Genomic DNA, 22,476 nt, shown 5'->3' with positions numbered 1-22,476 from the left:
GCCATAAACGCTGTTTATCACTTTTATCTTCTTTTTTTTTTTCCTTTGGAGAGGTTTTTGTTATAGGTATGGGCACTTGCCAGAAAGACACAGAGAGACAGAAAGCAAGAAATCACCCCCCAGGGGGAATGGCCACGCTGCAATCCCTTCTCCACTCTCCTCTTGGGATCTTGGCCATGTACACACCCATACCCAGCATGAGTTTAAGCCACCGAGCCCAGGACTCCCACCGTGGTCACCTACGTGGGAGTCCAGCAACATAGCCTTTACGTTAACTGCTGGCCCTTGTTTATCACTTATTTATGGAAAACATTCTTGTCCCTTGTCTTTCCTGACCCCCCACTCTCCTAATATTCCAGCTTCTGACCTCTACTGGTTCATTCTCTTCTACCCAATCTTTAAATACTTAAGTTTTTGACTGAGTCAAAAATCATTTGTTTCTGGCCAATTGTAATTTAAATAAAAGATAAGTTCAGTGAGGAGGGGACTCCCTCCTATCCAAAAAAATAATCCAGTCACCTGTATTTATTGTAGATAGTAGAACTACCTTTAAACAAAAATAAACAAAAAACCCTGCCATCCACTGACCATTTAAATTACTACATATTGCTTGTAAACCAGGTTTAAGGAACAGTACATTATTTCAGCTGCCAGCACTACCGGTCTCGAATGACAAAAGGTCTAATGCACCCCTTGGAAGAGAAATCTGGCCAAAAAGTAATTCCTTTTTTTCTTCATATTTGACTAAATGAGATATCCCCCAGGAATGAAGACTCATTTCAAATAATTACTCGGCTTATAAGTTTTATTTACATAGTAACTGTTATGAGTGGTTTTTAGTGAATTTCTTATATTTACATTTTATATACACATTTATACTTGAAAGGTAAAGAAACTGTACAATAAAAAATAACAAAAGGAAATATAGTAAATTAGTTCCAACTCAAGAAATGAATACATAAAAATAAAATTAAATTTAGGCAGGTAGTATAACCTCAAAGAGATTACTGCCAGAGGTTACATTCCCTCTATCAGGGGCACCAATACCAAGGAAGTAGTTACCAGAGTTATAAGGTTGTCCTAAACCCTATTAAGACCCTGGATACTCCCTTACTATTTATTACACTACCAGTTTCCACTAATCAAGCCCCTTCACAGAGTTAATTCCAAAGGTTCCACTACTAGCCCTTAGGCTAGAATGACCCATAGGGTAAAAATATATGGGCACCCTCTGGTCCCCCATACTCCTAACGAGGCAGTCACTACACTAACAAGGCTCTCAGGCTTGTTAGTTTGAAGACTATATACCACTAACAGAAATAGTGTGCTTAAGTGTTGTTTCAAACCAAACTGCAACATAAAAACACACTATAAGTCTAATTACTAATCAAATAGTGTGTTCTATATAGGTATAACTCATAATACTCAAAGTGATGTGTTTAGATTCAAAAATTAAAACAAATACAATAAATTTAATGTCAATTTATCAATGATTAAGGATGATTTGATCCACAATGCCAGCAAAGTTAGACTAAAACAAAATTAATTTGACCTCCTTTACTCTATTTCCACTTATTAGTAAAAATTATGCATAGTGCTTTAGAAGTCATAGGCTTAGCCATATATTAAGATTTCAAATTTCAAACTGGAATTACCAAATTTTGTTTTCATAGATGGTGGAGGAATTTTAACTAAAAAACTTAAAATCTTGCCAAGTGGCATACTATCTAAGACTCTTAGGGTTTATTACTTTTTACTCCTACCAGTGAAAAACTTCATTTTTCTCTTTGGACTTACTCCCAAAGTCAAGTCTTTAGTCCACTAAAGTGCAAAGAACTTTTTTCTACTAGTTATTTACTAAATTACTAGATGAACAGTTAGACTAGAAACAGAAAGGCTAAAATTCTTTTGAGTAATAGGAATTCCTTAAGGAAGAGAAAGAATTTCCCTTCAAAAACAAATAGACATGACAGACAGGATACTGTGGAAAACACTTAAACAAACAATAAACAATCTCCCAATATACGTAGTTACCAGATAACCCACATCTGCCCTAACCTGTAAATGACAATAAACAATATCTTCAGTGACAAGTGATTTATAACTAAAGTTGCTTATTCTTGGTCTACAACATCTTCAAAGGTCAAAACTGGAGATATCATCTGTATTATAATATTTTGGAGGTCAAAGTAATATTTAACAATTCTACTCTGACCCCAAAGTGCCTCTGTGATAATTATTAAAAAATAAAAGATGTAAAAATTTGAAATCTCCAAATTTATTTTAAAAATTTATTGCATTAAATTGTTCACTCCAAATTATGGAGTATGAACTAGCCATTTCAACTTTTTCCATGGAAAAATGGCTCTCCCTATAAAATATTTTTCATTAATACTGTCAATAAGTTATTTATTTCAGTCATGAACTTTAAAATGAGCAGTATTCGCCTCTTGATTCTTTCATATTTCTCCAACATTTTCTTCCATGCTTTTTATGTAGGAAACAAAAAACTGTTCTCCAAAAAAACATTCTTTAAATTTAGTCTTAATTTTGAAGATTAGCTTTTCAGAGCAGGACTATTGTTCTTGTCTCCTTCTTTAATATCCTTCATTACAGATGCAAAGACCTGGAAATTATATAAAATAAATATTAATCTTCAAAAACTAAGAGATTTAAATATCTATAGTTTATAAGCATGAATAAGCTTTAGTATACTTAATTCTCCCCTGGCAGACTGCCATTCTCAAATTATCTTGTTTTATTAAATTTAATTTTATAGAACATGATTAGATTACAGTTTTCATTGATTGCCAAGTATTCTGAATTATTATTTGGTAACAGTGTTTTCTGGTCCAATATTCTGACATTTAATTTTTTAAGCAATAAAACTAAATTTAAAATGCCGATTGTCTGTATCATTCAAGAATCAAGAGACAATGCTGTATTTTATGTCACCTAACATCCTTCCTAGTATGTTTGTTTTCCTAACAAGACTAGCATCTGGAGCCAGCCAGTGACATGGTGGTTAAGGCACTGGATCCCATGTGAACAATTGCACAGTTTAAGTCCCAGACCCTACAGCTTGGGAAACATGTGGGACACATGTGCATGCGTGCCCAAAATCCCAACAGGAGGGAAAAAATGGAGATGGGATTGTGGCATGACCAACCCCCATGGTGGGTGCTTTCTCACTTTCTCTCTTTCTATCTCAAAGTACATGTACCCTCTGGCAAAGTTTTAAGAAAAACACTAACCATAATGCCAGGATCATATGTTTTTACTATTGTAAACCCTTAGCACACAGCAGGTGTTTAACAAAATCATTATCTATTTAAAATGCCAAAGGAACTAAATAACTGCTCTGGCAAATAAATGACTATTGTAAGTTGTACTTCACAAAATTCAAAAAATATCACTGGACTTATATAAAAAGACCCGGGGTTTAGATAGGTGAAAAAGCAACAATCTGTTTTCAACTCATTCTTCAAAACCAAAAAGTATTCTTAAAAGATATGTACTTTTTAACTTAAATACTAAATTTGAGAAATATGTCATTTTTTTTTCACAAACTCAATTGATTATTTTAATATGGCAACTAGAGGTAGCAAAATGTCACTCTACCTGAGTCCATTTTTTGGTGCTATTCTGCATCTGAATGGCTGCAATGCAGCTGAACAGTTTTTCTGATGTGATATCTTCTGGCAATTTAGTGAGAAACTGTGCTATATGAATAAAGTCCATCTGTAGAAGAATATCTTCATATAATCGGAGGATTCCTAATCCAGTCCTAAATAAAAACTCCTCCCCATCTCTGCAGAATACATCCCAGACTCGACAGGCCAGATCAAGCGGGAGTGATTTGCTATATAGTGTGAAGATCCTAAAATTAGGGGAGAAAATAGTCATCACATTTTTTTTCCATTCATTGATTTAATCACTTATCAAATATTTCTATAAAAACAAATACTGTTTTAATTACAGATTTATTTTTTAAGAATTGTTTTTTATGTTATTTGTTATTATTATTTTTTAAATTTGACCAGAGGGAGGGAGACATAGAGAAAGGGAAAGCGAGAAAGCAAGCTGCCATATCCAGGACTTGAACCTCAGTCAGCCATGTGGGAGTCCAGCATCGTAACCACCATGCCACCAGCCAGATTTAAAAGGCAAATATGGAGCTGGCCTTTTAGCAGAGTGGCTAAGGCACTATATATAGGGAGCTGGGTCCCACATGGCCAGTACAGTTCAAATCTGGTACTGCTGGTTGAAAAACACACTGGGTGCATATGTGCGTGTGCCCCAAATCCTGGCCAGATGTGTGGGGGGAAGGATTGTGGTGTGACCACATCCCCCTGGGGTGAGGGGGTGCTTTTCTCTCTTCCTCTCTGGCAAGCACACATGACCTCTTACAATATTTTTAAAAGGGCAAGTATTGCTTCTTCCCTTAAACTTCAGTAGTGGGAAACTGAGTAATAAACAAGGAAATTATGTGAATTTGCAACCTTACATAGAGATATAACTTAATACAAACTAGAGTAGGAGAATAGTTTAATGGTTAAGAGTTTAGATTCTGAAGCCAGAATGCCTGAATTTGAATCTTAAATTTTAAACTTATTAGTTGTGCTTTCTTGAGTAACATACTTACACAGACATCCATTGTTTCATTTGTGTACACTTTCAGCAGAATCACCAATATGGTTTTTCCCATCCTTTCTAACAATGTCTGACTGTGATTCTTTACCCAGTAGTTCTCTGGGTGACATTCAGATAGGGGAAGTGAAGAGAGTAGATGCTAAGGACTTGCCTTGATGTTGCTTGGCAAATAAAGTACACAATTTTAAAAATAAGGTTTGTGCATTTATTTAAGGTAGTGTTGGTAGAATTAATGAAGGGAGCTAAAGGTTCTCTGCCAAAACAAACAAACCTTGTAGCACTGCCACTTAATTCCCTCCTTTCTTACAAAAAGATTCTGGATTTGTATGTAATAAGCTCAAGAGAGAGAGAGTGAAATGAAAGTCCACCTTGCCTTCTTAAACTATAGATACACTATTGGTAGTCAAAGACTACTAACTCACTGTTCAATGAGAACTGGTAAGGACAGCTAGGCACAATTTCTTGCACACAGCACTCATTCATCATTATTTTTAGCCTGTTTCCTATATCAGTTATGATCCTGACATAGCTTGTATTCACATTCCTCAGTGCTGACCACTAAGGGTTTTGTTTTGCTTTGTTTTTTTTTTTAAGAGAGATTTTTGCTATAGGTGCATGCAGTTGCCAGAGAGATGGAGAGACAGAGAGACAAAAAGCAAAAAACCACCTGCCTCCCCAGGGGAGAAGGTCACCCCGCAATCTCTTCTCCTCCATTCTCCTCTTGGGATTTTGGGCACGCACACACACGCCTGGCGTGAGTTTTTTTTTAAGCCTCCAGATCCAGGACTCAAACTGCAGTCAACTACATGGAGTCTAGCAACATAACCATTACGCCATCTGCTGGTCCCCACTAAGGATTTTTTTCCTCGATTCCTCACAGAACTATTATTTGATCTTGGCTCTTTGGATCTCATGACATAAAACCTTCTTTCTCCTCATTATCTTGGGTCCTTCTCAAAGGAACTCTAATATTCTTAGTGGGGATGAAAGAGAACACATTGAAAAATAACTTACTTTTAAAGAAAACTTGAATAAAATAAGGCCCAAACAACTGGGAAGACATCATATTTGGTCAATACCATTTTTTTTTAATACTAAAGTTCAATTTCATTTATATTAAACCCACTGGGTTTTGAACAATTGAGACTTAAAAGATCAAATATTCCATATATACTTTTTTAGGGAGTTTTTTTTTTATTTTTAATTAATTTTACATTCATTCACTGCACAGTCACAGCCTACAAAATGTGATTTCCCATCCAGAATATACTGCATAGTAGCTTAATCATACATACCATCGTTGATAATTTTCCATTTCTAGTTTCATACACACACACGCACACGCACACACACACACACACACACACACACACACATATTTCCCCCCATTTCTCATATGATATATATATATTACACACACACACGTATTTTCCCCCTATTTCTCACCCTCTACCATTTCCCACCCTCCTCCCACACGATCTCTGGTGTCTACACCTGTTTTCCATTCCTCTTTCCCCCTACATTTTATTGATTCACACAATTTCTTAAATAATCTAAATACTTTCAATAGCAAGTTCAGCTGGTATATACATATCTGTGAATACATGTCTGATACATGTCTGACTTTAGGCATGAAATTCTGAGTATAATGAATATACTATAAAGTAGCACCTAGCTGATACTATATAGCTTACTGTGGTTATTAAATAGGCATTTTTTAATTTCAAGAAAAGCATTTTTACCTTTAATAAATCAAAATCAAAGAAATGCTAAGAGAGCTTTGCTTAAGACTTAAAGCCAGGAAACAGGTTAGGATTCTGTTCACATAGTAGGTATATGAACCTATTGGCAGCTCAAGACAAGATAAAAATCCTTAAATCCGGAAAACAAGTATAGAAGAAAATCAGTAATGTTTTAGTCAAAAGTCCTAATATTCTATTTCACCAGTTCAGTCTCATGTACTTAATCTGTCTTCTGTTGTGGTCCAATATTACTGATTAAATTCTGGGATATAACATTCAACTCCAGGCTTGTTCCTACCATTAAGTTGGCCATTTTCTCAGTTGTTTTTGAACTCTTATTTCTGTGTGTTTGTATTTAGTTCTCCTGGTATAGCACTGCCTTCAGAACTTCTTGGAAAGTTGGTATACGGTATTGGTAAATTCTTTAGGTTTTGTTTATCTGAGAATGTCCTTGTCTTTTCTTCCCATATGAAGGATAATCTTGCCAGGTACAGTATTCTTGGTTGAAATTGCTTTCCCTTAACACTTTGAATATATTTTCCCTTTCCTTGCTCGCATTGTTTCCCATTGTGAACCTGATGGGATATATCCTTTGTAGGTAACTTGGTATTTCTCTCTTGCCAATCTTAGTACCTTGTCTTTGTCTGTAGTTTTGGTCAATCTGGCTATAATGTGTCTTGGAGAAGATCTTGGGCTGATTCTATTTGGAGTCCTTTGTAATTCTTGGATCTGGATCTTCAAATGCCTCTCTGGGTTGTTAAGTTCTCTTTCAGGAATAGATGCCCTTATGAGTCTCTTTGCCTTCTGGAATACCAACTATCAAATGTTTGGACATTTGATAGTATCTAGTATTTCTCATGTATTATTCTCATTTTTTTTTCAATTTTCTCAGTCTTTGTGGTAGATTTTTCTAAGCCAATGATTCTATCTTCTACAGCTGAGATTAGATTTTCTGTATGATCTAGTCTGCTTTTAATATTTTCAAGGGAGGTTTTGAGTTCCTGTTTTATAGCCTTCTCTAACAATTCCATCTGATTCTTTTTATTGTGTATATTTCCTCTTTCAGATCTTGCAAGAACTTCCTCACCTCCTGGAACTCGTGAGCTCCTTTCTCCTGCCTCTTCTGCAGTTCATTTTCTCTCTTCTCTTTCATCTTTGTTAGCTTTGTCACTATGAATATTCTAAATTCTTTATCTGACATTTTCGTGAGTTCCACTGTACCATCTGAGGATGAAGAGGAGTTATTCTTTTCCCTTGGAGGAGAGGTATTTTCTTGCTTTCTCATATTTCTTGTGAGCCTGCAGTGATTTCTATTCATCTGACGGATTGTGCATTTCTTCCTAAATCTTCAAGTTCAATCTGAGCATTCAGAGACGTGCAGGAGGAGGTGATCCACAATCTCTCTTCCGGTCCGTTTTTCACCCTTTCTGCATCAGATTCAGTGGGAATTGAGGAATATTCTGATCCTAATCATATTCAGATGTTTGGATACTGCTCACTTTGATCTGTCTAGACACTCAGTGCATTGAGGCTGAGCAGCCAAGGAATGAAGTTAAAGGAAAAGAATTAGAGAAGAGGAAAGAAGAAAAAAGGAAAATGAAGGGAAAAAGGCAATAAAAATATTTATATTTTAATTTTAATTTTAAAAAGCAAAAATGAAAACCACATTTCACATGTGTGTCACGTAAAAGCAATATTTTTGGGGGGATGGGGACACTCAGTGCATTGAGGCTGAGCAGCCAAGGAATGAAGTTAAAGGAAAAGAATTAGAGAAGAGGAAAGAAGAAAAAAGGAAAATGAAGGGAAAAAGGCAATAAAAATATTTATATTTTAATTTTAATTTTAAAAAGCAAAAATGAAAACCACATTTCACATGTGTGTCACGTAAAAGCAATATTTTTGGGGGGATGGGGAGGTTTTTTTGTTTTGTTTTGTTTTTGTTTTTTTTGCTATAGGGTGCCTGCACTAGCCAGAAAGACACAGAGACAGAAAGCGAGAAATCACCCCCCCAGGGGGGATGGCCATGCCACAATCCCTTCTCCTCCATTCTCCTCTCTGGATTTTGGGCACCCACACACGCACACATGCCCAGCGTGAGTTTAAGCCACCAGGTCCAGGACTCAAAAACTACAGTCGACTACATGGGAGTCCAGTGACATAGCCATTAAGTCAACTGCTGGTCCCCAAAAGTAGTATTTCATAGCTGAGGGCCTGGCTTTGTGCCTTTCCTAAATGGGAGGGGCAAAGGCAAAAATTAGCATGATAAAGGAGGGGCTTGAGAGCCCAGAGAATACTTTACCTTAAAAAAAAAAAAAAAAAAGACATGGACACAGAGAGACAGAAAGACAGAGAAGAATACAGCGGTAGCCCTACCCACTAGAAATGAATGGAGGGAGAAGTCTCAGCAGAGTATCCTCATTTTTAGTCCCTGAAAGCAGTATTTCACAGCTCAAGTTCAGTAGCCATCTCAGGATGGGTCTGGGTTTGTTCCTTTCCCACTAGAAATGAATATGGAGGGAGAAGTCCCAGCAGAGTATCTTCATTTCTAGGCCCTGAGAGCAATATTTCACAGCTCAAGTTTAGTAGCCATCTCAGCTTTTTAGGGAGGTTTTTGCTATAGGGTATGTGTGCTTACTAGAGAGACAGAAGACAGAATGTGATAAATTACCCCCCAGAGGGGAGATGGCCACGCCACAATCCATTCTCCTCTTGGAATTTTGGACATGCACGCACACATACCCAGTGTGAGTTTTAAGCCACCGGGTCCAGGACTCAAACTGCCGTCGACTACATAGGAGTTCGATGTAAACATTACACCATCTGCTGGTCCCAATTCCATATATACTATTAATAACCTATCTTACAATCAGCTGCTTCAGCTCTTTGGCAAAATTTACCAACCATTCTATAATCAACTAACTAGTGCTTGCCAGGCAAATCCTCCAAGTTAAGAGACATCTTGGATTGGAAGGATGAGGAAAGACATTTAACACTTAAGTAAGGCATCATTTTGATGCTGGATAAAGCCTTGAAACACACAAAGCCCTCAGGAAAGAAATACCATTATAACTATCACAAGCCCTTGTATATTAAAAACAATAAAGGAATAGCAACTAAACTTCTGAGAGCTTAGTACTGTTAGGCACTGAATGAGATAATCCATATAAAATATCCTCACAACAACTCAAGATACAATATATGTGTGTGTGTGTGTGTGAATACACTTTATTCCCACTTTATAAACCGAAATGCCTTCACTACAACTCAAGATATAGATACTATATGTAGTTATTCCCATTTTATAAACTAAAACACAAATGGAAAGATTTTGATTTCGACCCAGAGTCCATGCTCTTAATCAAACACACCTGCACAGAGATGCAGAAGTTTCCCTGTTTATAGGGGAAGGTTCTTCATATGTACTTTCCTTTGTGTGAGATTTACTCTACTTCCTAATGCTTGAAAAGTTATACTTCCTTTTCATTATTATATGTTATGACTTACCAGTCTATCAAATATATATCTGGTGTAAGACTGTAAGACTTGAAATGAAGAAATAATTTGGAGAGATTTTCTTCAAAGAATACTTCAAATGTTGCAAAATACTTCAGCATCTACAGATAGAAAAATCAATAAAATTATCAATGAGTATACTCTAGATACAGAGAAAACCTTAAAACATCAATAGACAATCCTATTATTAGCACTTTTTTTCTGAGTCCTCTCACCAATCACTCATAATATTACAATTCACTGGATAGTTTATATTTTAGATCAGGCTATCTCAGTATTCTAATTACTGTTTTTCATTCTTTTATTTTGTTTTGTTTTTTAAGAGAGATTTTTGTTATAGGGCAAGTGCACTCACCAGAGAGACAGAGAGAAAGATGGAGAGACAGAAAGCAAGAAATCACCCTCTTTGGAGATGGTGAGGCTGCAATCCCTTCTCCATTCTTCTCTTGGGATCTTGGGCACACACACACACACACACATACACACACACACACACGAACCCAGCATGCGTTTCAAGACAGGGCCTGGGACTCGAACCACAGTCGACTAAGTGGGAGTCTAGCAACATAACCATTACGCCATCTGCTGGTCCCATAATTACTGTTTTTCATTTTAAGAGGGCATCAGAGTACAGAAATATGCAAAGGAGAACACAATCTACTGCAAATGAACCATACCATGCTGTGATCCACACGGAAGAAGGCCAGTTGGCATGGCTTATTCAGGAGATTGGCAAATGCAATGAAGGCATCTGCCTCTTCCAAATTGAGAATGAGTACTGCAGCAATGAAGGACATCCCTTGTACCTTCAAAGGGAAATAAATTAATCAAAATTATTTACAATAATTCTATACATTATTTACTGTACTTCTGAAACATAGTGACAATACAAGGTATAATTAACCAAGATTTCTTTTTTTTTCTCTCCTGTGAAGGTAAATACAGAAAATCCCTAACTACTATAAAATCACCCTTATTTCACATTTCTTGTCCTTGTGATGCAATCCCTCCATACTCCTCTCAGGATCTTGGGCACGCACGCACACGCGCCCGGCGTGAGTTTTAAGCCACCGGGTCCGGGACACGAACCGTGGTCGACTACGTGGGAGTCCAGCGACATAGCCATTATGCTAACTGCTGGTCCCTTTTACAGAATCTATTAATAGATTGAACATATGCCATTCATTTACACAGTTAAAAATCTAGCTGTCAGGGCCAGCAGGTGGTGTAGTCTTTAAGGTGTTAAGACTTCCACATGGCTGACCATGGTTTGTATCTGGACTTGGCACCTTAAAAATCATACCGAGCGCATGTCTGTGTGTGCCCAAAGTCCTCAGAGAAGAATGAGGAGAAGGGACTGTAGCGTGAACTGCCCTTCTAAGGGTGATTTCTCACTTTCCCTCTCACTGTCTGTCTCTCTGGAGAGTGTGCATGCCATATGGCAAAAACTTATAATAAAAGGAAGGAAAAAAGACCTATGCTGTTAAATCACATAACAAAATATATTCCATTACAGTCTGTACTAGCCTTGTTCCATAAAGTAAGTGATTTGGCTGCCTGGTTTGCCAGGGGGCCTTGATATTCCCAGGTTAGTTATATAGTGATCATAGTACATAAATTCCATAACCTAAGATCAATCTAACCTAAGATCAATCTGTATCTCCAGAGTTAAAAAAAAAAAAGTTAAAAAGATACAATATAATGGAAATGTATTCTAAAAATATCATTATCATGTGTAATAACAGTAACAGTATATTCCCAAATTTTATGAGTATATCAGGTTAATAAGGTGCCTTTAAGTGAAAGTATACCAGATATAATTATTAGATTTTTAAAAAGAATTATTTATTTATTTAATTCCATTTGTTATTATTATTATTTTATTTGTCCAAAGAGAGATAGAGAGAGAGAAAGGGAAAGTAAGAAAGCAAGCCACCAGGTCCAGGACTTGAACCACAGTTGGCCATGTGGGAGTCCAACACCTTTAACCTCCATGCCACCTGCCGGCCCAACTAGATGTTTTAATTAATCACAATATAAGATTCTCTTTTTTTTTTTTTTTTTTGGAGGTTTTCGCTATAAGGCATGTGTGCTCACCAGCCAGAGAGAGATGGAAATCAAGAAATCACCCCGAGGGAGATGGCCACGCCGCAATCCCTTCTTCTCCATTCTCCTCTCGGGATCTTGGGCATGCACGCACACGCACCTGGCATGAGTTTTAAGCCACTGGGTCCAGGACTCGAACCGCAGTCAACTACATGGGAGTCCAGCGACATAGCTATTACGCCAACTGCTGGCCCCGCAATATAAGATATTTTGAAAAGAGTATAGGTAAAATGTTGATGGTAAAGAAAAGACTGAAGTAAATACTTACATAACCAACATCAGGTCTGTAACATGTATATGCCCCTAAGATGCTATGTAAGACATCGTGATATGGGCCACCCTTCAAAAAGACAAAAAAGTGAAATTTGCAACTTTACAAATAATTGTCTCTAAGTTTATTCTTGTATAACATGTTTACAAACTGTGTATTTTGTAAACACACTAGTCTTCAGTGTATTTCATAAGTATCAAAAAACATTCTAATGTATTTTATCAAAATGTTTTCTAAATTATTAATAAAACATACTTAATTCCAAACAAAAAAAGCCAAATAAACTCAACTGATGTATATAAGCTATACAGTTTATGACAATTCTAAGGACATCTTGATTTTGCTGTTTCATATCATTTTAGCAAAAGACTATCAAGCTCTATTAAATAAAGCTGTATTAATTTTAATAAAATTTTATTTCATTTCCTTTTTATCACTCTAAAGACAGACTAATTCAATTTATAAAGACCTGAGTAAAATATGAAGCAATTTCCCTTCTCATAAAGAGCAAGTTCATAATAGCTTTGTACAAAAAAATTGAATTTCCTCCATTTCAATGGTAATCCTGAGAAATTTTAAGTTTTGGGCCAAAAATTTTTTATACTTTTTACATAAAGGTCCTCAGCTTGTATAGTTTTTTCCTTTTTAAATAGAGAATTTTTTTCCCTTGGCTATTAAAAGATTTCTTTAAAAAAAAAAAAAGTACAAGCTGGTTAGAAAAATCTTACCTTCTGAAAGATGTACAGAGATGGAAATGTACGGGATATGTCCAACTTAATTAATTCCAGACTGGCCTCTCTATCAGCAACAGAAACACCTGCATTTGTCAAGTAAATAAAATTCAAGTGATCTCTTGGCTATATAACAAGTTCAATTTCACAAACGCAGAAAGATCACATAGTACATGTATTATTTAATGAAAGTTAAAAACTGAATAATCAAGAAATTTTCAGAAATGCCACACTGCTTTTACTAGAATTTAAGAGTCCCTTATATTAAAAAATATATTAATGCATTTATCAGAAAGTTATATAGTGAAATATTCCTCCTTGCAGTTTTTATAGAAGCACCTTATCATTCCCTCAATAACATCTAGGAGAAAGAAATAATTACAAATACATTTTCTTTTTTTTTTTTTTCCTGATAGATTTTTGCTATAGGGTACGTGAGCTCAGGGGAGAGAGAGAGACAGCGAGACAGAAAGCAAGAGACTACCCCTGAGGGGAGATGGCAACACTGCAATCCCTTTTCCTCCATTCTCCTCTTGGGATTCTGGCTATGCGTGCACATGTACTCCACTTGAGTTTTAAGCCAATGGGTTCAGGATTTGAACTGCAGTTGATCATGTGGGAGTCCAGCAAAGTAACCATTCTGCCATCTGCTGGTCCCACAAGTGCCATATTTTTAAAATACCATCAGAGAGCTGTAGATATGCAGAAGTCTAAGGATTTAAATACAAAAAAGGAAGAGTCTCTCCTATGTCAGTAGATACCAGAGGCTATTTTTGTTTCTAGGGGTAATCTGCCATGGGCATAGGATCGAGTTTGCCACAGTCAAAAGTCCTCTGCTTGGAGATAAGAGAAATCAAGAACTTTTCATGGCTAAATAAGACTTATGTTACAGATAAGCATTTGGAAGAGCTCTCAATGTATATCTGGCTTTCCCCTATACAAATTTTGCCGATTAAGGTCATCACCCTGTAAAGGCAGAAATGAAATCAGTCAAAAATCATAGCATTCTTGGGAAATTGTCTCACTGAAGGCAGAAATTTGTAATCAAAAGAAGACAGTTCTACCCACCATGAAATCTGAAATCCAAGATGAAATACATCTATCTGAAGCTGAAACCATGCCCTGGCATAGCTCAATTATTGACTGAATTCAAGTGATACACCCAAACCATTATCCAACAGGAAAGAGTATGCTTCCTCTGCAGGAGAAACATCAGCATTTTTTTTTTTTTGAGAGGGTTTTGCTATAGGGCGCATTCACTCACTAGAAAGAGAGACAGAGACAGAAAGCAAGAAATCACCCCCCAGAGGACATGGCCACGCCACAATCCCCTCTCCTTCATTCTCCTCTCGGGCTCCTAGGCACGCACACACACACGTGCCTGGCATGAGTTTAAGCCACCGGGTCCAGGACTCAAACCACGGTCGACTACATGGGAGTCCAGCAACATAGCCATTACGTCAACTGCTGGTCCCCATCAGCATCAGTTTTATATTCTCTTTATATATTGGGTCATCAGGAAAGTCATGATATATTTTTGCATAAAAAAATACATTGTGACTTTCCTGACAAACTAATAAGATGTCTGGTATACACATGAAGTTAAAACATGTGACTTATAATCTAGGGGAAAACAAGTCAAGAATAGCAGGCCTGCAGATGATCCAGTATTATAGTATTATAACCAACGGACAACAACATTATCTGTTATAAATGTTGCAAAAAATAGAGGGAAAAGGGAGGGAAATATATATGATGGAAAGACAAAGAATGTCAGCAAAGAAATAGAATACATAAAAAGAACCAAGAAGACAGTCTAAAATTATAAGGTATAATATTTGAAATAAAATATTCATGGACAGAGACCAGCAAATGGTATAATGGTTATGTCTCTGGACTCCCACGTAGTCAACCATGGTTCAAGACCTGGACCTGGTGGCTTAAAACTCATGCCGGGCATGTATGTATGTGTGCCCAAAATCTTGAGAGGAGAATGGAGGAAAAAGGGTTGCAGTGTGGCCATTCCCCCTGTGGGATGATTTCTTGCTTTTGGTATTTCTGTCTCTCTATCTCTCTGGCGAACATACACATCCTATAACAAAATCTCTCTCTAAAAAAAAAACAAAAAAACAAAAAAACTTAAAAATATCATGGACAGATTTAGTATCAGTCTGATTTGCGCAGAAGAAAGGATTGATGAACTTGACTATAGAGCAATAAAAATCATTCCACTGAAGCAGAGATACAAAAAAATTAAAAATAGTAAGTATAGGAGGCTCTGAGAACACTGTTAATAGTCTACTACACACATAGAGTATTTGAAGGAAAGCAAAGATAGAGGGCAGAAACAGTAACTGAAAGGATAATGGCCAAAAATTTTAATTATAAATGCAAATTATAAACATTCAGGAAATAAGAATGCAATAATTTAAATAGAATACTGCTGCTGATTTGAACAACTCTTCATTATCTTCAAGTAATTTCTACTTACGTACAACATTCAATTATTTACTTATGTTGAAAATCTCAAAATTAAATACTTATAATTCTTAAAATTTCAATACCTTGGGACCAGGAGGTGGTGTGGTAGTTAAGGGCACTGGACTTCCACATGGCCAACCTATCAAATCAACAGTTCGATTACCAGACCTAACAGCTTGCTTTCTCACTTTCCCTCTCTCTCTCTTGCTTTCTCCCTCTCTCACTCAGGTCAAATTAAAATTAAATTAAATTAAATAATACTTTAATTTTTTTTAATTTTAATACCTTATAAAAGTAAGTTTTGTTTTTTATTTATTTATTTATTTTTAGAGAGAGAGAGATTTTTTGTTGTAGAGCATGTGCATTCGCCAGAGAGACAGAAATTGAGAAATCACCCCCTGGGGGGGTGGCTATGCCATAATCCCTTCTCCTCCATTCTCCTCTTGAGATTTTGGGCATGCACACACGCACATCTGGTGTGAGTTTCAAGCTGAGGAGTCCAAGACTTGAACTGTGGTCAACTATGTGGGAGTCCAGCAACATAACCATAACGCTATTTGTTGATCCCTAGAAGTTTTCTTAAAAATGATGAAATAGCTGAGGCTTCTTACATTTTCACCTTCCTTGCATTTTTAGTTCCCCACAATAGCTGACATAGCTAATAGGCCTCAGGATGATACTTATTATGAATGCTTCTTCCAGAAATCAAGTTGTTTCTCTAACCTTGTTTAGTCAATTTTCCCCACCCTAACTTTCACTCTTCTAAAATAAAAAGAAGAGTTTTCAAAAAATTTAGCAAGAGTTTTTTTTTAAGTATTTTTAAAAAGAATTATCCATTTAATTTTATTTATTCATGCACTTATTTTAATTTGACCAGAGATACAGATAAAGAGAGAGAGAGAGAGAGAAAGAGAAAGTGAGAGTGAAAAAGCAATCCACCAGGTCTGGGACTCGAACCATGGTCAGCCACATGGACGTGTCCAGCGCCTTAACTATCACTCCACCCACTGGTCTCTTTAAGTTTTTTTAATAAGTCATTTATTTGTTTGTTTGTTTATTTATTTATTTACTTACTTACTTACTGTAATTTGACCAGAGAGGGACAGAGTGAGAAAGAGAGGGAAAGTGAGAAAGCAAGCCTCCAGGTCTGAGACTCAAACCATAGTCGGCCATGTGGGAGGTTCAACGTCCTTAACCACCATGCCACCTACCAGCCTTAGCAGAGTTGTTTATATATTCATAGAAAACCACCATGAGATATGTGCTATTTCTTTATTCAAAACTATGTTCATTTTTAAAGTTTTACTTATAAGGCAAAAGAAGAGGATTTGCTTTCTATAAAATAGAACAAATAAAGAAAACAAATATGATTGGCAGTTCCTCATTATTCAAGCAAAACAGATGCTTGAATGTATTTACCTAACTTTAACAAACTATGATGATGGGAAAAAAGTATCTCTGTTTTTTCCAAAATGATAGCCCCCCCCCCAAAAAAAAAGTCACAAGGGTGAAGGAAAGAGGAGGGCTATAAGTGAGTTAAATGATAAAGGATAGGGCACAATACAAATAAATATACTATCAAAAAAATAAAAGTCAGTGAGGAGGGAGAGCCAGGAGGTCACTAGTGAGGTAAGACCATCTATCTTTAAGTAAAGTAAAAGCCTGGCCTACCTATAATTCATCCCACTGGCCTTACTATTGTGATTTAAATTCTGAGCTCTGGAGTCCAACAAACCTAGGTTTATATCCCAGCTTCTCCAGTTAAAAGTTATTAACTTCTCTAAGCTTCTAAGCTTCATTTTTCCCGGTACATAATACAGGATAATACCAACCACAAAAGAATTATTAAGATTAAATGAGAGACTGCATGTAAAGCAATTACTACAGTTTCTGAAAAATAATATAAAATAACACTATTATCTTCAGTGACTGGATTTTTATCCTAAAATTCTTATGTAAAAAATAAGAAAAAAAAATCATACCTTCTGTATCATTCTCTGAACTTGTTTCACTGAAGCTTTTCCACCGTTCTTTTGCTCTTGAGAGAAAGATTTCATAAAGTTCTGGGAGGAAAAAGATAATTCATAAATCATAGGAAAGAAATATATTTGCATCATTTTTACTATTATTATAAGTCAGGTGTCTCTGGTATAAGACATATCGAAAAAGTGGCAAATTGAAGCACTTAATCTATTAAGTACTTTCATCCTACAAATGAAATTATTCATTCTACAATCAGAAAGACAATGAACGGAGACACGGCGGTGCGATGGCCAGAGAGATGCCGCTGTAACGGAGCATCGCTGCCGTACAGTACAGCAGGACGTCATCTGTGGAGTCAGACCTAGGGTCGAATTCCAGCTCTGCCACTTACTACCAGTGGACTTCGAGAAAGTTACTTAACCACTCTGGAACTTAGCTTTCTTCATCTGTAAACTGTAGAAAATATACACCTACTTACAGGGTAACTGATGATTAAACAAGGTAATGTATGTAAAGTTCCTGGTGTCTGATAACCCCTTAATAAAAGCTAGGTTTTGCTTTCTCTCCTCAAACTGGTTTCTCCAATGTGATGTTGCTATCTAAAGCTACCTACACTCCACACAGACTTGGTGTAAGGGTCTACATACAAAAACTCTTTGTCTCTCATCTTTGTAATTTAAGTGCCTAGTCACTTTTTGAGACAACCATTATGTCTCTATATATGCAATCTCATAAAAACTTCAGGAAGATGGAAGACTAAAAACTTTGCTCAAAAATCCAATTTTAATTGTCTTTGCTTTCTAACTAGGTATTACAAATATTCGAAATTATTATTAAATTGTGAATTTCAGTGACAAAGGAACAGTACAAAAAGACTTATTTCCCAATCACTAACATTTATGTATCATCTAAAATACCAAGAACGTTTTTGCTTCCATTAATTACTTAAACAATTTTTAAAGGCAATGCATGAACATTTAAACAAAATCAAACAGTATAAAACAGTACAGAGTGAAAAATCAATTTCCTTCACTTGGATGCAACTAGTTATCAGCACTCTTTAAGAACTCTTACAAAGATGAAAATATGCATGCACAAGTATACACACATATATTCTCTTTAAAAAAAAAAAAGTAGTAGCACATCACATGCACTGATCTGTAGCTTATCTGTTATATTGGAGATTGTTTCACATTAGATACAGACTTGCTTTCATTCTTACTACTTCAGAGTATTCCAAAATGTATGACTGTACCATAACCAGTATTACACACTGCCAAGGTCAGATCACTACCAAATAGCTGACTAGGTAGATTTCAAATAAACTTACTATTCTTACCTCTTCTTCCTTCTAGTCCTCTCTCATTAATACCAATTGCTCGGAAAGAATGCATTTTAAGAGGAAAAAAAGTCAAACTAAATTCTTATTACTTAATGCCCAACCCTATCAATGATTTGGTAAAAGACATGAACATACTTTGAAATTTTGCACATGTAATTATTTGGGGTTATCAGGCATCAAATTGTAAATCCATACTTTATTTCAAATGCTTTTCATTATTCTACCCAAATTTTAAAACTGCCTTGGAAGAAGGAAGGCTTATCAGGGGAAAAAAAATTCACAGCACTTATCTCTAACAAGCAGACCTCTATCTCATTTCAAAGACATGTGTGGATCTTCGTATTATTTTTATTTTGTATCTACAAAGTGAATTCCTGAAGCAGACTTGAAGAACCTTGGACCTGAATACTTTGATTTCAATGTAAATATCACTTTCAGTTTTGTGACAATGATGAAACTATATATACTCTAAGTAAGGTGTACATTGAATATAATTTTATATTCATCACATATATCTATTTAAATGATCCTTTGAGAAAGCTAATAATCTTACCACCATTTTACAGATGAAGAAAACTAAGGATTCTAGATGTTAAGTAATTTGCCCAAGGTTACAGATCTAATATATTTAGTGGAACCAAGATTAACAACTTTTGACCGACTTTAGAGCCCTTACTCTTAGCTACTGCTCTCTAGTGGCTATAAATTTCATGACTGAAAAAATATTAGTAAAGAGTCAAATATTAGAGCCATTTAAAAGTAAGCAAAGCTATCAAAAATAAATTTATTTCTATCAAAATTTAGCATCATTCCCACCACTAATGAAAAAGATGAGAACGGGGGGCCAGCAGATGGCGTGGAGGTTAAGAAAACTAGACTCCCTCATGGCCAACCACGATTCAAGTCCCAGACCTGGTGGCTTGCTTTCTCACTTCTCTCTCTCTCTCTGTCCATTTCTGGTCAAATTAAAATAAATCAAGTTCAATAAAAAATTATTTAAAAAATAAAAATATGAGAATGAATACCCATTCCATTCCTGAATATATGAGTGTTTAATAAAGAAAAATCTAAACTTATTTTGAAAATAAATGATCTGGCTAAGTTATAAAACTTGATAAATTTCAAGCTTAAAAAGAACTTTTGATTACAGTAACAAAAAAAAAGCACAAATTAAACCAATATTTTGATATCTAAATTATTAAGATATCTCACATTCTATAGTCAGTTGACAATAAAGGTCTGCAAATAAAATGACAAATAAAATTGAATTTAAAAAAACTAAACTTCAAATAAACACCAATATTTCACTACCTCACCTGTTTGCAAAACTGATTCAAGATATTAAACAATCACAGTATATTCAAAAATCCTTAATATTAAGGATTTTAAAAATCTAACTGAAAGTCTGAAAGTTCTGACTATAATGTAACAATACTTCCTTCTAATCCGTTTCAAGCACAGAAGACAAAAGAAAACTTCATTTATATCTGGAGAAAACAGTTAAGCCATGTAAAACCTAATCTTTTTTTAAAAAAAAAATTATGTATTTTAATTTGACCAGAGAGTGACAGAATGAAAGAGAGGGAGAGGGAAAGTGAGAAAGCAAGTCACTAGGTCCGGGACTTGAACCACGGTCAGCCATGTGGGAGGTTCAGTGCCCTCAACCACCACACCACCTGCCAGCCCCAAATCTAACCTTTTTTAAGTTAAATTAAAAACCTTAGTTCTTTCTTCAAGTTAAATTTTAGAAGATTTTTTTTTAAGTTCTTTTAAAATAACATGTTCACTACAGGATACTTATGAAAAGTAATTTTTTTTGATCTGAACTTTCTTTGTATTGAATGTGTCTGTTTTAACTAGCCAGACAGAGAGAGACATAGAGACAGAAAGCGAGAAATCGCCCCCCAGGGGGGAGGGCCACACCGCAATCCCTTCCCCTCCATTCTCCTCTCGGGATCTTGGGCATGCACGTACACACACCCAGGGTGAGTTGAAGCCACTGGGTCCAGGACTCGAACTGCAATTGACTACATGGGAGTCCAGCAACATAGCCATTACGCTAACTGCTGGTCCCTGAAAAGCAATTTTTGAAATCACACAGAATCATGACATCCCAAATTGATATCACTTTAAAGACTAAACATAAACATTTGGATTTCTGCTGTAATTCTGTCCAATAATATATGATGCTGATTGTGGCAATGAACCTCCTTATACAAAAGCTTTTGCACCCAATCTTGATTATTTCCTTACATTCTTAGAAATTGAATAAGTATGGGACCAGCAGCTGGCATAATGGCTACGTCGCTGGATCCCCATGTAGTCGACCACGGTTCAAGTCCCGGACCCATTTATATCTGGAGAAAACTGACTTAAACTTACGCCAGGCACATGTGTATGCATGCCCAAGATCCCAAGAGAGAATGGAGGAGAAGGGATTGCAGGTGTCCATCCCCCCTGGGGGGGGGTGGTTTCTCACTTTCTGTCTGTCTCTGTCTTTCTGGCGAGCATGTGAGCCCTATAGCAAAGACCTCTTCAAAACAAAAATAAATTGAATAAGGGGGAGGGGTCAAAGATTATATTTTCTGAGACTTTTGGTAAATATTTCTAAATTATTTTTAGTCATACTCCATATGAATAATCCTTATTAATTTTAATCTTTTTTGAGTGATAAACAGCAATACTTTGATTCTGTTTTAAATAAATATTTATTAAATTTTGTTATTTTTTGAAAGAATTATTTTTTATTTAATTTTATTTATTCATTCATTTATTTTAATTTGACTAGAGACACACACAGAGAGAGAGGGAAAGTGAGAAAGCAAGTTGCCAAGTTTGGGACTTGAACTGTGGTCAACCATGTGGAAGTGTCCAGCGCCTTAGCCACCAAGCCATCTGCTGGTCCCATTATTATTCTTTTTCTAATCTGACCAGAGAGAAAGAGAAAGAGGGAAAGTAAAACATTAAGTCGCCAAGTCTAGGATTCAAACCGTGGTCAGTTATGTGGAAGTCCAGCACCTCCACTACCATGCCACCTGCTGCCCCCACCCCCATTATTTTTAAATTTTGCCACTGGGTATGTGTGCTTGCCGGAATGAGACAGAGAGACAGAAAGATAGAAAGCAACTCTGATGGGGTGTGGTCACACTGAAACGCTTTCTCCTCCATCCTTCCATCAGTACTCTGGGCATGCATGCACATGTGCCCTGTGTGCTTTTCAAGCCACTGAGACTGGACTCAAACTGTGGTCAACTGTGTGGGATCCACTGCCTTAACCACTAGGTTATGGAGCTGACTCAGTGCTGTTTTAACATATCTTTGATTTTATTATCACAAAGAAAATGGTTAAATAAATTATAATACAGTCATACTCTGGAATACAACATAGCTATAGTATAAGTACGGCAGACTGACAGGAATGTTCAAGATAGATTACAGTGTAAAAAAAGTAGTCCACAGAATAATCATATGGCATAAGCTGTTTTTTATGGAGGAAACAAAAACCTTAGAAAGTAGATGTAGGGGAGTAGCAGATGGCATAATGGTTACATCAATGGACTCCCACATAGTAGACCACAGTTTGAGTCCTGGACCTGGTGGCTTAAAATTCACACTGTGTGTGTGTGTGTGTGTGTGTGTGTGTGTGTGTGTGTG

The 22,476-nt window shown here is 36.2% G+C and overlaps 1 protein-coding gene across 3 annotated transcripts in view; it reads right to left on the bottom strand.

Moving 5' to 3' along the window:
• Positions 1 to 1,524: 1,524 nt before the first annotated feature.
• The window catches only part of TBC1D12 (TBC1 domain family member 12), a 65,378-nt gene continuing 44,426 nt past the window's right edge, over positions 1,525 to 22,476 (bottom strand). For all 3 annotated transcript variants that reach the window (XM_006147653.3, XM_014587538.2, XM_027771501.1), the window contains exons 6-12: positions 17,480 to 17,560; positions 13,014 to 13,102; positions 12,283 to 12,354; positions 10,586 to 10,714; positions 9,900 to 10,009; positions 3,622 to 3,880; positions 1,525 to 2,626 (exon numbers count right to left, since the gene is read on the bottom strand). In XM_006147653.3, the coding sequence (XP_006147715.1) occupies positions 2,558 to 2,626; positions 3,622 to 3,880; positions 9,900 to 10,009; positions 10,586 to 10,714; positions 12,283 to 12,354; positions 13,014 to 13,102; positions 17,480 to 17,560 (809 nt within the window). In that variant the 3' untranslated portion in view covers positions 1,525 to 2,557. The remainder of the gene's footprint in view (positions 2,627 to 3,621; positions 3,881 to 9,899; positions 10,010 to 10,585; positions 10,715 to 12,282; positions 12,355 to 13,013; positions 13,103 to 17,479; positions 17,561 to 22,476) is intronic.

The sequence above is a fragment of the Tupaia chinensis genome, unplaced genomic scaffold (genome assembly GCF_000334495.1).
Source record: "Tupaia chinensis unplaced genomic scaffold, TupChi_1.0 Scaffold000217_1, whole genome shotgun sequence".
Classification (NCBI taxonomy): Eukaryota; Metazoa; Chordata; class Mammalia; order Scandentia; family Tupaiidae; genus Tupaia; species Tupaia belangeri.
Note: the sequence above shows the minus strand (reverse complement) of the source record. Positions and strands in the feature narration are given on the sequence as shown.